Source organism: Vidua macroura, chromosome 35, assembly GCF_024509145.1.
Source record: "Vidua macroura isolate BioBank_ID:100142 chromosome 35, ASM2450914v1, whole genome shotgun sequence".
Classification (NCBI taxonomy): domain Eukaryota; kingdom Metazoa; phylum Chordata; class Aves; order Passeriformes; family Viduidae; genus Vidua; species Vidua macroura.
The window spans coordinates 1,037,379-1,053,694 of record NC_071605.1 but is presented as its reverse complement, the minus strand read 5'-3'; the positions used below and the strand labels follow the sequence as shown (position 1 = coordinate 1,053,694).

General features: G+C 54.8%; 1 protein-coding gene across 2 annotated transcripts in view; it reads right to left on the bottom strand.

Moving 5' to 3' along the window:
* SELENOI (selenoprotein I) overlaps positions 1-13,256 on the bottom strand; it is a 29,849-nt gene extending 16,593 nt beyond the window's left edge. For both annotated transcript variants that reach the window (XM_054002131.1, XM_054002132.1), the window contains exon 1: positions 13,089-13,256. In XM_054002131.1, the coding sequence (XP_053858106.1) occupies positions 13,089-13,136 (48 nt within the window). In that variant the 5' untranslated portion in view covers positions 13,137-13,256. The remainder of the gene's footprint in view (positions 1-13,088) is intronic.
* Between the last annotated feature and the right edge of the window lie 3,060 nt (positions 13,257-16,316).

The following is a 16,316-nucleotide window of genomic DNA, read 5'->3' as shown; positions in this document are numbered from 1 at the left end:
GTAAAAGGAAACCCCTCAGCAAAGAGCAGCTCCAGGTCATCCCCCCCCCAGCCCATGGCCTTGAACCAGCCCTTGCCATCACACCCACGGATTGCTCCAGCCTGTTCCTCTCCTTGTCTGCATACCCCACTTTTCCCTGAAAGCAGAGAAGTGGTGGGAAAGGGCAAAGCAACACCCCCCAAAAGAGGTACCAGGGCCAAGAAGGGGCACCAGGTCTCACTGGGGTCCCATCTTACAGCATTTGCTGCCACCTGGGTGAACCCCATCCTTGGCAAGGATTTCTGTACCCCCTCCCAGCCCTTCCCTGCCCTCCCTGTGCAGGGTCAGTCCGTCTCCCTGGGATTCAGCCCCAGAGGTTGTGTCCCCACAGGAGCAGCAGAGCAAGAAGCAACAAACCCTGAAGCCTCTAAGCCACAAAGAATTTCCATCTCAGCTTAATGCAATTTTGGGGGGGGGGGGCAGAATTCCAAATGCTTTACAAGATAATAGGATTTGAAGCACCACTTAGGGGAGGAGGAGAGACTGACTTAATCTCATTATCCCCAAAACAGCCTGGAACAAGAAAATAGATGCAAGGCTTGCAGCAAGGCAGGGGAAGAGCTCCAGAGCCTCTGTGCCCGTGCTTGGAAGGTACCTCAGGGAAGTTTCACCATGGCTTGGCAAGTTTTCCTCTCTCCCTGCAAGGACTGGGGATAATATTCAATAAACAGCTTTTCCCCATGGCCACACATGTTCCCACCTTGCTTGCAAAACTCAAAGAGCTGGGAAGAGCTTTCTTGGAGAAAGGGCAGCTGCTCTGCGGAGGTTTGCTGATGCAACCACGGAATCATGGAATATCCTGGGCTGGAAGGGACCCACAGGGATCATGGAGTCCAACTGCTGCCCCTGCCCAGACTCCCAACAATCCCACCCTGGGCATCCCTGGTAGTGCAGTCCAAACCCTCCTGGAGCTCTGCCAGCCTCGGGGCCCTGCAGTGCCCAGCACCCTCTGGGGGAATGAACCTTTCCCAATATCCAACCTAAACGTCCCTGACACAGCTCCAGCGGTTCCCTTGGGTCCTGTCCCTGTCACAGAGATCAGAGCTGCCCTTCAGGAGGAAGCTGTTGACATCCATGAGCTCTCCTCTCAGGCTCTCTCCAGCTGAACAAGCCCTCAGCCACTCCCTGTGTGGCCCCTCCAGACCCTTCCCCATTGGGTCTGTGCCCCTCTGGATGCTCTCCCACAGCTTTAGATCCTTCCTATGCCCCCCAGATCCTGCCAGGCTCCAGCCAGGACACTTCTCTGTGTGCTGAGCAAGGCCAGCCGTGCTGTGCCCACTCTGGGGACACCTTGGGGCACAGGGACAGAACCAGGGCTGGCTTTGGTGCCAGGCTGGCTGCCACCCTTGGGGACAGCACTCTGGACAGCCAGGACACGGCTGCCTGCCCGGGACAGCCGCTCCCAGAATACCAATGAGCTCCCAGGCATCTTCAGGGACAGATCCCAGGAGCATCCTGGCCATGCCCAGCCTCCTCCAGCTGCTTTTTCCTTTTTCCTAAGGTCTTCCTTACAAACATTACTGAAGTTGTCCCTTCCACCTCTTCACTTGTGAAGCCCCAAACCCAACAGTGTTTGAGCCTGGTACTGGTTCCATCGTTCCCTCACCTCATCCTCACTGGAAATCAGTGTCACCTTCTGCATTTTGGATCTCCACACACTGGTCTAGTGACTCACATCACTCTGTAAGTCCTTCTTCTATCATGACCAATGATTCCCACCAGCCTGGACTCTGGATTTCTGTCCCCTTTTTCAGGGAAAGAAGGTTAAAGGAAAAGGAGAAGTGCCCAGAAGGAATTTCATACACCCCAGAGCCTCCTTCCCAAAGCAGCCAGGCATTTGTAAAGGGCTCTGGCTCTAAAACAGCTCCATGTTCACAGACACAGCTTCTCCTCACGGCTGCAGGGAGGAGCCCAGCCAGCCCAGACAGCTCCCTCGGGATTGGGGTCAGAACTCCTCAGGGAAAGAGCAAAACCAGCAGCAACAATCACTGGCAGCACACAGGAGCCTCCTGTCCGTGCCAGGATGGCTCCAGGGAGCCACAGGCACCCCAAGAGTTGGGGACAGGCCCGGTGGCTGTGGTGCCATCGCAGACGAGCCGGCTGGCGTCGTTACGGGATTTACAGACACAAATGGCTTGTATGGCTTCAACCCAACATTAATCCTGCAACCAGGACACCTCTGGGAGATCCAATTACGTGTCCAAAGAGGAAAAAAAAAAAAATACAGATTTATAGCCCAGATTCTACTAATGGTCTTCCTGTCCCGGAATAAACAATTCTGCTTTGAAGTAATCTGGTTACCCGGAGCCAGCAGCAGACCAAGCACTGCCACAGAATCCTGGAGTACCCTGAGTTGGGAGGGACCCACATGGGTCATCGAGTCCAGCTCCTGGCCCTGCAGAGGACATGCCAAGAATCCCACCACGTGCCTGGTGGGATTCACACCATCACCACTGTCTGGGCCCAGCAGTGTTGGGGTGTGACACCCAGGTGGGCTGGGGCAGCACAGCACTGGTGGCACCTGCGCTGAGGACAGCAAACAAGGATGGATTTGCACATCCCATCTTGCTCCCAGGTGCTCCAGGTGGGATCAGGGCACTCAGCAGAGCAGCTCCAGCAAGTCCACGAAGCTGCTCCCTACAAATCTCCTTAAATACAAAGAGGGCACAAGGCTGAGAACCTTCTCCCCTCAGGCTCAAGATAAGGCAGGAGGCTGAAAACTCAACCAATCCCAGCAAATGGAAGCGAGCAGAGCCGTGCCAGGCAAAACAAGGCACGTTTGCCCTATGCCCACCCTTGGCCAGTGCGTTGAGGAGTCACCTCGCCCTTTAATGGTACTGATTAACCCGAGCCCTGTTTGCCTTTTCCAAGGTCACTTCTCAGCTGGCACCAGAAGGGAGCGTGTTGGCAGTGGAGAGCTGCACCCACCACATGAGCCCGTGGGTTTGGCTCCCACCAGGAAGCTGCAGGATGTCCTGGCTGTGTGTCCCAGCTGCAGCTTCAGCGTGTCCCTCCTCCTGCCTGGGTTTCACTGTGCAGGGTTCAGACATCCAGCAACGAAAGACGCTCCAAAACACAGCATAAAGTCACAGAATCACTGAGGCTGGAAAAGTCCTCTCTGAATGAACATTGAGTCCAACCATCCTCTGGCACTGCCAAGGCCACCACTGTCCCATGTCCCCTGGTGCCACTTCCACAGGGCTTTTAAATCCCTCCAGGGACGGAGACTTCACACTGCCCTGGGCAGCTGTGCCCAGGATGGACAGCCCTTTCCAGGTGGGAATTGTTCCCAATATCCAACCTGAACCTGCCCTGGCCCAGCCTGAGGCCATTTCCCCTTGTCCTGCCCCTGGCTGTCCCCTCCTGTCAGGGAATTGTGCAGAGCCACAGGATCCCTCTTGAGCCTCCTCTTCTCCAGGCTGAGCCCCTTCCCAGCTCCCTCAGCCTCTCCTGGGGCTCCATTCCCTTTCCCTGGACACGCTCCAGCTCCTCCAGGCCTCTCTTGTTGGCAGGAGCCCAGGAGTGAACACCTGCAGGGTACCAGCAAGGCCAGGAGCCCCATTCCACAATAAGGAACTGCCACACTCAGCAGAAGCCTCCCTCCTGCTCCCCAAGCCCCACAGCACGTGCTAATTCATTGGGAAAACCACATTCCTGCCCTGCCAACACACTCTGATATTCACAGCCTTGCTTCTCAGACACCAGCTGGGAGATTCACGGAATCTCAGATTGCTTTGGATTGAATGGACATTAAAGCTCATCCAGTGCCACCCCCTGCCATGGCAGGGACACCTTCCACCATCCCAGGCTGCTCCAGGCACCGTGTGCCAGGGCCTGCCCACCCTCACAGGGTAGAATTCAGTGCAGTCCCTCCCTCCAGCAGAGCAGCCCCAGGCTGTGGCTCTGTCCTGGCACTGGAATCACCCCGGGGAGGGACGGAGCTGACCAAGTCCTGACCCCATCCCATTGTTGTGTTGGCACAGGAGAAGTCATTTCCCCACGGATACATCAACACTTGATGTTGATGGCAGGCTTGATGCCAATTCCAGCTGCATCCAGGAGCTCTCTCAGTTTGGGAGCATCAAATATCTGTGAATATGGGTCACTACTGCTTCTGCTGCAGTGTGAGGTGATCAGCTGAACAAGGCTGCACAGATGGTGAGCTCAGGGCTGGGAATGATGAGCCTTCAGGGATGCAGGTAGGAGAGGATCAGTCAGCAATGAACCTCTGGAGTGGCAATGGAGGGATCAGAGAGGTGATTCAGGGGAGGGAGGAGAAAAGGTAGAGTCAAAAATGCAGGAACAGGAAACTTGTTACCTGGGACAGCCAGAAGAATTTCCTATGTTGCCAGAGCTGGTTTGGGCTTCAAAAAATAGAGGGGACATACCTGAGAGGGGGATCAGACCAGCTCTGTGTGCCCAAGGAGAGCAGGAGGGACCAGGAGAGCAAGGCAGTGACAGCAGAGAAGGCACCACCCCCAGACTTCCACACCCCTGTGCTCTCCCCAAGGGCATAACCCAAAACCTGCTTCCTGGGGGATCAAACAAGACCTCAGCCCCTCTGGAGAACTGGATTTGATCCCAACCCACCAAGCACAAAACCAGGACAGGGGGAAAGGCCTTAAGCTGAAGGAGGGAAGGAATTGTTCCCTTTGAGGGTGAGGAGGCCCTGGCACAGAGTGCCCAGAGAAGCTGTGGCTGCCCCTGGATCCCTGGCAGTGCCCAAGGCCAGGCTTGGAGCACATCCTGGCATAGTGGAAGGTGTCCCTGTCCCTAGCAGGGGGTTGGAATTAAATGATCTTTAAGTTACTTCCCATCCAAACCAGTCTGGGATTCTGTGACAATGCACAAGTCAGTGGAAGAAAAGAGAATTTCTTACAATCCCTACAAAAAGAAATCAAGTTGAACTTTTCTATTCAAGGAAGCCACAAGCCCAGACACATTAGATGATTCCAGGTAAAGCAAGGCACTGCAGGGAAGAAGGGGCAATGCTACCTTCATGTTTTGATGTTTTTCAAAGGTTTTAACTTTTTTTTCCAAAGCACATTTCTGCCTCTCTCTCATCCTGCCTCTCCACAAAGAAGAAATTCACAATTAACAGGAAAAAAACCCACACTAGACATCCAGCTCTGTGCAAGATGTGAAGCAGAGAGAGTCAGGTCACTGACACAGCCCCTTGTAACGTGGCCACTTTTGGAGCCAGCCACGGGAAGTGATACTTGAATTTCCACAATGCCCTCCCAGTTCTCTTCCAAACCCTCTGGACAGCCAAAGACTTGCTGTCCATTAGCAATGAGTAACTTTGCTGATGGGATTCCCTGTAGCCAAGACTCAACAGACACCAGTAAACATTGCAGCAACCCTTCAGTGCAATTAAAGAGCCCCAAGATGGGCAGACAAGCAGCCCACGCTCTGTTTAAGTGATGGCTCTGCACACCTTGCAACACTCAAGGCACGAGCTGGGAACCAAACACCAAAGGAGAGAGTGCTGGAAAAGCCACACAGCCAAAGGCACCAGCACTTGTCAGCAAGGCTTAGTTAGCACTTGTCACCACTTCAAATGCTCCTTCCTCTCCACAGGCCTGTGGCTGCTCATCACGGCACCTCTGTGCCCACACTGACAGCTGGGATTGGCAGTGCAGCCTCCTGCTGCTCCACTGTGCTCACATCCATGAGAAAGGCACCTGCTTTTAGCAGATGTCCCCAGCCACCAGCTGGGAACAGCAACCTCCTGCTTCAGGATGTGTGCAGCAGGCAGATGGGCACAGCAGGACTTGTGTCCTTCACCTGCACCTCAAGGGAAGAGCCCAGAGGGTTCCTGTTGTGGGACAGGAATCCAGGAAGATGGACAGCACCTGGCTGTGTGTGCTGACACCTGGAAGCCCCCAGTCCTGGGCTGATCCCCCAGTGTGGGCAGCAGGGGAGGGGGGATTCAGCCCCTGTGCCCAGGTGAGAGCCCACCTGCAGAGCTGCCCCAGCCCTGGGGATTCCAACTGCACAAGGACCTGGAGCTGCTGAGAGAGCCCAGAGGAGACCACGGAGCTGCTCCAGGGCTGGAGCCAGGCTGGGAGAGCTGGGGCTGCTCACCTGGAGAGGAGAAGGCTCCAGGCAGAGCTCAGAGCCCCTTGCAGGGCCTGAAGGGGCTCCAGGAGAGCTGCAGAGGGACTGGGGACAAGGCCTGGAGGGACAGGAGCCAGGGAATGGCTCCCCAGTGCCAGAGGGCAGGGCTGGATGGGACATTGGGAAGGAATATTCCCTGGGAGGGTGGTGAGGCCCTGGCACAGGGTTCCCAGAGAAGCTGTGGCTGTTCCATCCCTGGAAGTGTCCAGGGGAGGTGTGGCAGCCAATACAGCCACAAGCTGCCTGTGCCTGGGCCAGTCATTGTCTCATACGAAAACCCAGAAAGGTTTGAAGTTCCTCCTGGAAACCCTGCAGGACCCACTGGGGACTGAAGGTGCAGTAGGTCCTGACCACAAAGAGCTTCATCACCACCACTCTGTGGCTAAAACAAGCGAGTTTGGGAATCCCCCACCAAAACATGGTTCAACACCTTTGACACCCTGTAGAGCAAAGGCCACTGCTCAGAAACCAGCAGCACCTCAGCAGCAGTTTCAGGCTTGTTCTGATTGAAGAGATGTAAACACAGCCAGAGCAAGTCCTGGGAGTGGCACCAGCTCATCACTCATCACAACCCTCCAGCACGTCAGAAGTGTCTCTAGAAAGCAGCATAAATCCCTTCCCCTCATCTCATCGCTTAGCAGAGGGGAAAAGCTCAGCCAAGGCTCGTGAGCTGAGTGGCTCCCAGTTAATCCATAAGCACTGCTGCTGTCTCCTCCAACCACGGCACTTTTCAGACCACGAGAGCTGCAAGGGACACACTAAGCTGGGCAGTGGTTCAAACCCCTGAATTTAATCACAGAAAAGGAGGAGGAAGAAGAAAACCATCCTGAATTTAATCACAGAAAAGGAGAAGAAAGAGGAAAACCACCCCTGACTTGGAAATTACAGAGTCTAAGAGGTGTGCCAGGCAGCACCTAGGGAAGCCACATGTGTTTAAAGGCAGGCACACACCCGGCTATCTCAGAGCAATTAAAAGAGCCCTTGGGGAAGGAGTTAAGTGATTCCAGAGCTGGGCTCAAAGGCTTCCCCTCCTTCTCACCCCTCCTGCTAAGGAGAAGCCGAGCTGGCAGGCTGGGGGGTGGCCTTTAATCACTGTGGCCTTGAGCCTCACGGCCACAGCCCAGCAGCAAAACGCTTCCCCTTCCTGCTTCCCTCGCTCCCAGTGTTGTTGTTCCATCGGTCTGAGCTGCCATCGGTGTTTCTGAACACCCTGCAGAGATCTCTTCAGGGCTGCTGTTTGCAGAGCAGCTCCTGCCAGGAACAGCTTCCAGCCATCTGCTTCCCACGGCACAGCATCTGCAGCCCGGCTCCCCGTGGCACTCCAAGTCTGGAGGAATGGGATTTCTGGTTGAGGGGCAGAGCACCCTCTTCTTCAGGGCACAGATGGGACCAGCAGCTGGGTTCCCACCTGGAAGAAGGGTGCAGGAAAGGGAAGAGAGCATCCAGAAGGAAAATGCTTTCCACAATAAATTGCAATCCCTGAAGCCTGACCCTTGGGTGCATTCAGTGCCCCAGGTCTCCGAGCTCTCCTCTGAACATCCTTTCCATCTAACACTGGAAATGAGGAATTGAGTTGTTCTCCTGTAAGAAAACCCTTTAAGAACTTGAATAATCATATGTGGGGAGGATTTTCTACAGATGGGGCCTGCCAATCACATGGATCAGAGGCCCATTTGCTGCTCCCCCACCCGGGATTCCCACCATCCAAATGGATGTAGTATCCACACTTTTCCCTCCTTAGAGTGTCAGCTCTAATAAACAGCATTTCAAAGGGCACCTTTAGGTCCCTTAAGGCCACCACCAGCTCCTGCTCAGACACAAGGACACAGAATGGAAGGGTTTGAGGGTTTTTGGAGCAGCAGCTTTGCTATAAAAGGTCCTTCCCAAGCTTCATTTGAGTTTCCTCTTGCTGAACCCACGCTGGTTCCAGAAGCTTCTGGGGCGAACCACCAGCGTGGTCCACCTTTGGACTCAAACACGACATGTGTCATCACCTTCCCTCTCCACTCCTCCTGTGCCTCAGGTAAGGAGTGGCATTCCCACTTCCTCCTTCACTGGCATTTGCCCCAGACCAAGATCCCTGAGGATAAGATCCCAGGAATGCCCGAAGCCCACGTGGCATCATGACAAAACCTTGTACTTGTGCTTCCACCCAGCTCTCACCGGGAGGAAACCAGGGGAGCAACACTTGTCACCCCAGCACCTTCCCTGCTCTCCTAGGGGACGTGGATCAAAGAGCCACACAGGGATCAGGGCCCCAGGAATCGTCACCAGTGGCTCCATCACACCAGAGACACCGGATCCTTTGGGGTAGAGCTGGGCAACACGGAATCACAAGCAGCTCAGACAAGGCTGGGAGAGAAGAGGCTACAGAGAAGGCAGGGCACGTGACTGGAATACAGAAAGACAGGGACAAACCATCAGAGCTGGCTGCAACTGCCAAGGACACGTGAAGCTGCAGAGCTGTGTCCTCACTCAGAATCATCAAATCCCAGAATGGTTTGGTTGGGAAGAGACCTCAGAGCCCAGCCAGTGCCACCCCCGCCATGGCAGGGACACTGCCACTGTCCCAGGGTGTCCCAATGTCCAACCTGGCCTTGGGCACTGCCAGGGATGCAGGGGCAGCCACAGCTGCTCTGGGCACTCCGTGCCAGGGCCTGCCAACCCTGCCAGGGAACAATTCCCAATTCCCAATATCCCATCCAGCCCTGCCCTCTGGCACTGGGAGCCATTCCCTGGCTCCTGTCCCTCCAGACCCATGTCCAAAGTTCCCTTTGAGCAGAGGAAGCAAAGCAGAACAGACACCCCTGTGACACTCCCCAGGGCACTTTTTCTCCCTCTCCCATACATTTACAGAAGGAGGTTGCCCAGAAGTTGTCCATAAGGCCATCGGCAGACAGCTGTTAAGAACTTGACCTCTGGCATCCAACTGCAAGTTTCCACTCAGAAATAGAAGTGCCTGGCTGCAGCTTTCTTGGCAGGGGACACCCCACACCTGACAGTAACAGAGCCCTGGGGTTTGGCAGAGGACATTCAGCACCCAACCAGAGCAGGGTGCCTGCACTGCTTTTCCCTTGGCATGTGGGCACACAAATCCTGCTCCACGGCCTCAAAACAAGCACTGGGGTTTGGATACTGAGACCTCCAGCCTGCCAGGACCAGGCGTCACCTGGGCCAGGCTGACAAGTCACAAGTGCTGCAGCAGACACAGCTGGCATTTGTCCGGCCTCAGGGAAGCCCGAGCAGCTGCCAGGCAGGGCTGGGACACATCACCCACAGGGCAAGGATTTGGTCACTCCCTTCCCCGTTTAGCTGAGCCTGTCTCCAGAGGGATATTCCCAAAGAATTGCCCGCTGCAGGAGTGTTACAGGCACAGAATCCCAGGATCACTGAGGTTGGAAAAGACCTCCCAGACCCTCGAGTCCAGCCTGTGACTGATCCTCACCTTGTCCCCAGCCCAGGGCACTCAGTGCCACATCCAGGCATTCCTTGGACATGTCCAGGGATGAGACTGCACCACTGCCCTAGGCAGCCCCTGCCAAGGCCTGCCCAGCCTTTCCAGGGAGAAATTCCTGCTGCTGTCCCCCCTGAGCCTGCCCTGGCCCAGCCTGAGGCCATTTCCCCTTGGCCTGTCCCTGTTCCCTGGCAGCAGAGCCCGACCCCCCCTGGCTGTCCCCTCCTGTCAGGGAGTTGTGCAGAGCCACAAGGTCCCCCCTGAGCCTCCTTTTCTCCAGGCTGAGCCCCTTCCCAGCTCCCTCAGCCCCTCCTGGGGCTCCATTCCCTTCCCTGGACACGCTCCAGCCCCTCCAGGTCTCTCCTGGCAGGAGGGGCCCAGAGCTGCCCCCAGCCCTGGAGGTGCCCCAGCAGTGCCAGCCCAGGGGACGGGCACTGCCCTGGCCCTGCTGCCACCCCAGAGCTGCCACAGCCCAGGGGCCATTGGCCTCTTGCACACCTGGGCTCATGTCCAGCTGCTGGCACCATCACCCCCAGGAAATCTTCTCTGGCACCATTAAACCATGACACCCTCTGTGCCAGCGCTGCACCTTGTGCTGCACGGCTTCCTCGGGCTCAGGAGCTGCTCAGTGTCCCTCCAAGAGCAGCCAGAGGACCGTTCCCTCTCCGCCCCTGCCAGCCTGGGACAGCAGGAGCACACTCCTGCCTCGCCCCCCGCCAGCAGGAACGTGCCCACTGCCAACTGAAACCATCAGGACTCCTGACTCCATGGCAGGAGTGACCCAGCCAGGGCTGGAGAAAGATGTGGATCATCCTGCATGAAGCTCCTCTGCTCCTGCTCTGTCAGCTCCAGGGATACCTGGAGCTCCTCTCCAAGGACAGGCTCGTTCCCTGTTGGGGCCACGTTGCTTCCTCCAAATCCCCCCAAACCCACTGGCTCTTCTCCAAATCAGTGGTGTGTGGCCAGAGAGCTTCTGCCAGGCACAGCTCAAAGGCTGAGGCACAGCCAGGGACTGGCACAGGTTGCCCAGAGAAGCTGTGGCTGCCCCTGGATCCCTGGAAGTGACCAGGCTGGATTGGACTTGGAGCAACCTGGGATAGTGGAAGGTGTCCCTGCCCGTGGCAGGGGGTGGCACTGGGTGGGTTTAAGGTCCCTTCCAGCCCCAGTTGTGAGTGTGACAAGGTAACCCAGCTTTGGAAGCTGCAAAGGGCAGAGCACGCCAAGCCTCAATGCCTAAATCAAGGCTGGAAGACGTGACCCAGTACCGAGATTTGTGCTGGATCAGCCACTTTCCCAAGGCTAAAATAGCCAGGAACAAAGCTCCCCAAGGAAACAAGGCACAGAGGAAGCAAGGAAGGCAGCAGGGCAGAGACACGAGAGGGGCACAGACGGTGCTCTTGGAGCACTACGTGAACCCACCCACTCCTGTCAAAGTCTCCACTGACTCAGTAAAGCCACAGGCTCTGGGGCAAAGCTCCTCCTGTCCTCAGGACACAGCTCCATGAGAGCCCTGCTTCCACTTTCCAGCCCTGTGTGTCCCCAAAGCAAGGCCAGGGAGCACCCCAAGCAGTGCCTAAGTGGGGACAGGGAGAGGCTGATGCTTTTTGTGCTGTGTGGGACACTCCTCCTCACCCCGGGCGCCTTTCAGGGCTCTGCTCCCAGGTTCAACTGCAGCAGCACTGCTGTCAAATGTGTCTTCAGGAAATAACCTGGCAGCACCTCTGGTCCCTGCCACACGATCCAAAAGGGTGTTGAAGTTGGAGACCCCCTTGTCCCTGCACGGGTGCTGAGAGGGAATCCCACCAGCAATCCCACCAATCCCTCCAGCAGGACAGGAAACAGGCTCAACATCCAACAGCCTCCCTCTTGGAGCAAAATTGTCTTTGCAGGAGCCAAGCCAGTCCCTCTGGGAGGCCTGGCTCACAGCTGAGTGTTTTGATTACCTTTCTCCAGCACCCACACAAACCCACGGCCGTTCCCTGCCTTTCTAAACACGCAGGCGTTTCCCTGATGAATCCCCACACAGCCAGCCTTCCGCAGGGAATCTCGTGCACCCTGCCACATCATTCCAAGTCACTCCCCCAAGTCCATTTCTCTCCACCTCAGCAGGGTGCAAGAGGAGTGTGAGCAAGCCCTGGCCACCCCTGGCCAGCTCCAGGAGGAGCTGTGCTCCCTGAAGGCCGCGGACTTGTCCTGATTGTCCCACTCTCTTAAGTGACACCCCACGAGCCACCCTGGAAGGATGACTGGAACGTGATGGGTCCCACAACCAGAGCAGAGCAAAGAAGGTGAGGTGAAGCCTTTCTACTTCACAGCTGGCGTGGGAGAAGAAAGAAATATGGAAAACACCCTCCTTTCCACATGAACACAGGATTCACTGTTCACTCATGTTAAGGATGTCGCCTACTTTGGCCCAAAATCAAACCCCCAGGGATTTAAATGCCACGGCAGAGCCTGTTGGCGCTTCCCTCAAGGTTGCCAGCACTTTGAACAAGAAACAGCTTTGGCACGAGGAGATGGGAACAACGTGGGTTCCACGGGTGTGACTGCACGGAGCAGCCACGGGGCAGGAGCCTGAGCTCCATGGGGGCAGCTCCTTGGGCTGGCCGTGCTCCCGGGAAACCCACAGCCCCCCTCTGCGGTCCCTTCACGGTGGGGGACAGCCCCAGAGCTCGCTGTGCGTGGGGACAGGTCGCCCCTGAGCTCCCAGTCACACCCTGATCGTTCCAGCAAGGGGCAGGTCCCATGTCACACACGCTGTCCCACCTTTACGGGTCCTCGCTGCACCCACAGCCCCCCAAATCCCGGCTCTCACTCGCTGCAATCCCTCTGCCACACAACCCCGGGTCTCTCTGCAGCACCCCCAACCCACAAACCTCGGGTTTCACTGCAGCCATCCCCCCCAAATCTTGTGTTTCCCCTGCAACCACCCCCAAAATGGGGTTCCGCTGCAGAGCTCTCTGAAACCCCAATGTCTCACCGGAGCCTCGCCCCAAAACCCAGGTTTCCCTGCAACGCCCCGTCCCCAAGCTTCAGGTTCCCCTGCAGCCCCCTGCCACCACCCCAGGCCTCACTGCAGCGCCAACCCCCGTGTCCCCAAGCCCCCGGGTGTCACTGCAAAGCCACCGAACCCTGCGGCTCCCACCCCTTCCAAACCCGGCTTTCGGGTCTCACCGCAGTCCCCACAAAAGCCCCCGACCCAAAAACCCCAGATCTCACTCGGACCGCCCTAGGGTTTCCCCCCCTCACTCCCTGTAAATCTCGGCTTTCACTGCGGCCTCTCCCTCCGCCCCACATCCCCTCCCCACACCCCGCGTCTCTCTACAGCCCCTCAAGATCCCGCACCCGGCCCCGCTGGAGCCTCTCCTCCTCCTCCTCCCCAACCTCCCCCGGCCACCCCTCGCAGCCCCGGCCGCCCCTCAGCGCCCCCCTCACGGCGCCAGGCCCCGAGCCCGGCCGCCGCCAGCGCCGCTACCTTGTACTTGCTGAAGCCGGCGAGCTGCTCGGGGCTCACGTACTCCATGGTGGCGCTGCCCGGCTGTTGCCGCTGCCGCCGTTCGCAGTGCTACCGGCGCTGCCGGTGCCGTTCCCGGTGCCGCTCCCGGTGCCGCCGCCACCGCCGCATCGGCCCACCCGGCGTGGCCGTGACGTCACCGCGCCCCGCCCCGCCGCGACGGCGCCGCCTGGCGGCCGGGAGGGCCCCGCGCAAGGGGGGGGGGGGGGGGGGGGGGGGGGGGGGGAGCGAAAAAAAGGGCGGGAAAAAAGATCCCAAAAAAAAGCGTGGGGGAAAGATCCCAAAAAAGCAGGGAAAATATCACAAAAAAAAAAAGCGGGGGAAAATCCCAAAAAAGCGGGGAAAAGATCCCAAAAAAGCGGGGAAAATATCACAAAAAAAAGCGGAAGAAAATCCCAAAAAAAGCGGGGAAAAAGATCCTGAAAAAAAGGCGGGGAAAAAATCCCAAAAAAGCGGGGAAAAGATCCCCAAAAAAGCGGGGAAAAGATCCCAAAAAAAGCTGGGGAAAAGATCCCCAAAAAGCGGGGAAAAAGATCCTGAAAAAAAGCAGGGAAAAAATCCCAAAAAAGCGGGGAAAAGATCCCCAAAAAAGCAGGGAAAATATCACCAAAAAAAGCGGGGGAAAATCCCAAAAAAAGCGGGGAAAAAGATCCTGAAAAAAGCGGGGGAAAATCCCAAAAAAGCGGGGAAAAGATCCCCAAAAAAGCGGGGAAAAGATCCCAAAAAAAGCTGGGGAAAAGATCCCCAAAAAGCGGGGAAAAAGATCCTGAAAAAAAGCAGGGAAAAAATCCCAAAAAAGCGGGGAAAAGATCCCCAAAAAGCGGGGAAAATATCCCAAAAAAAAAAAGCGGGGAAAAGATCCACAAAAAAGCGGGGGGAAAAATCCCAAAAAAGCGGGGAAAAGATCCCCAAAAAGCGGGGAAAAAGATCCTGAAAAAAAAGCGGGGGAAAATCCCAAAAAAAGCAGGGAAAATGATTCCAAAAAAAGCAGGGGAAAATCCCAAAAAAGCAAGGAAAAGATCCCAAAAAAAGCGGAGGAAAATCCCAAAAAAGCGGGGAAAAAGATCCTGAAAAAAAGCGGGGAAAAAATCCCCAAAAAAGCGGGGGTAAAGATCCCAAAAAAGCGGGGGTAAAGATCCCCAAAAAAAAGCGGGGGAAAATCCCAAAAAAGCAGGGAAAAAAATCCTGAAAAAAAGCGGGGAAAAAATCCCAAAAAAGCGGGGAAAAGATCCCCAAAAAAAGCAGGGAAAAGATCCCCAAAAAGCGGGGAAGAAGATCCTGAAAAAAAGCGGGGAAAATATCCCAAAAAAAGCGGGGGAAAAGATCCCCAAAAAAGCGGGGAAAATATCCCAAAAAAAAGCGGGGAAAAGATCCACAAAAAAGCGGGACAAAAGATCCCAAAAAAGGGCAGGGGAAAAGATCCCTAAAAAAGCGGGGGAAAAGATCCCAGAAAAGGGGGGGGGGAAAGATCCCCAGAAAGGCGGGGGAAAAGATCCCGAAAAAAGTGGAAAAGAGATCCCAAAAAAAGCGGGGGAAAATATCCCAAAAAAAAGCAGGGAAAAGATCCCCAAAAAAGCGGGGAAAAGATCCCGAAAAAGTGGGGAAAAGATCCCCAAAAAAGCAGGGAAAATATCCCAAAAAAAAGCGGGGGAAAAGATCACAAAAAAAGCAGGGAAAAGATCCCAAAAAAAGCAGGGAAAATATCACAAAAAAAGCGGGGAAAATATCCCAAAAAAGCGGGAGAAAATCCAAAAAAAGAGGGGAAAAGATCCCCAAAAAAGCGGGAAAAAAGATCCCCAAAAATGTGGGGAAAATATCCCAAAAAAGGCGGGGGAAAGATCCCGGAAAAAAGTGGAAAAGAGATCCCAAAGAAGCAGGGAAAAGATCCCAAAAAAGCAGGGAAAAGATCCCCAAAAAGCCGGGAAAAGGTCCCGAAAAAGCGGGTGGAAAGATCCCAGGGAAAGCAGGGAAAAGATCCCAAAAAAAGTGGGGGAAAAAAATCACAAAAAAGCGGGGAAAAGATCCCCCAAAAAGCAGGGAAAATATCCCAAAAAAGCGGGGGGAAAGATCCCAAAAAAGCAGGGAAAATATCACCAAAAAAAGCGGGGGAAAATCCCAAAAAAGCAGGGAAAATATCCCAAAAAAAAGCAGGGAAAAGATCCCCAAAAAGCGGGGAAAAAGATCCTGAAAAAAAGCGGGGGAAAATCCCAAAAAAGCGGGGAAAAGATCCCCAAAAAGCGGGGGAAAAGATCCCAAAAAAAGTGGAAAAGCCATCCCAAAAAAAAGCGGGATCCCCAAAAAGCAGGGGAAAAGATCCCCAAAAAGCCAGGGAAAGCTCCCGAAAAAGTGGGGAAAAAGATCCAGGAAAAGCAGGAAAAAAGATCCCCAAAAAAGCAGGGGGAAAGATCCCGGGGAAAGCAGGGAAAAGATCCCAAAAAAAAAGCGGGGGGAAAGATCCCCAAAAAGCAGGGAAAAAGATCCTGAAAAAAAACGGGGAAAAAAAAATCCAAAAAAAGCAGGGAAAAGATCCCCAAAAAAGCGGGGGAAAGATCCCGAAAAAGGCGGGGGAAAAGATCCTGGAAAACATCCCAAAAAAGCGGGAAAAAAGATCCTGAAAAGGGTGGGAAAAAAGATCCCAAAAAAAAAGCAGGGAAAAAAGATCCCCAAAAAGGCAGGAAAAAATATCCCCAAAAAAGAGGGGAAAAGATCCCAAAAAAACGCAGGGAAAAAGATCCCAACAAAGGCGGAGGAAAAGATCCCAAAAAAGCGGAGGAAAAGATCCCGGAAAAAGTGGGACAAAAGATCCCAAAAAAGCGGGGAAAAGATACTGAAAAAAGCGGAAAAGAGATCCCAAAAAAGCAGGGGGAAAGATCCCGAAAAAGCAGGGGAAAATATCCCCAAAAAAGCAGGGGAAAATATCCCCAAAAAAGCAGGGGAAAAATATCCCCAAAAAAGCAGGGGAAAAATATCCCAAAAAAAGAGGGGAGAAGATCCAAAAAAGGCGGGAAAAAAGTTCCCCAAAAAAGCGGGAAAAAAGATCCCAAAAAAGCGGGAAAAAAGATCCCAAAAAACCACATCTAAGTCCTGCCCTGGGTCAGCGTGGAGCGATCCCCGTGTGAAAAATGCATGTTAAACAATTGGCTCTTTGCAAATATTAAATTGAATACTATGTGTGTGTGAAAAACACCA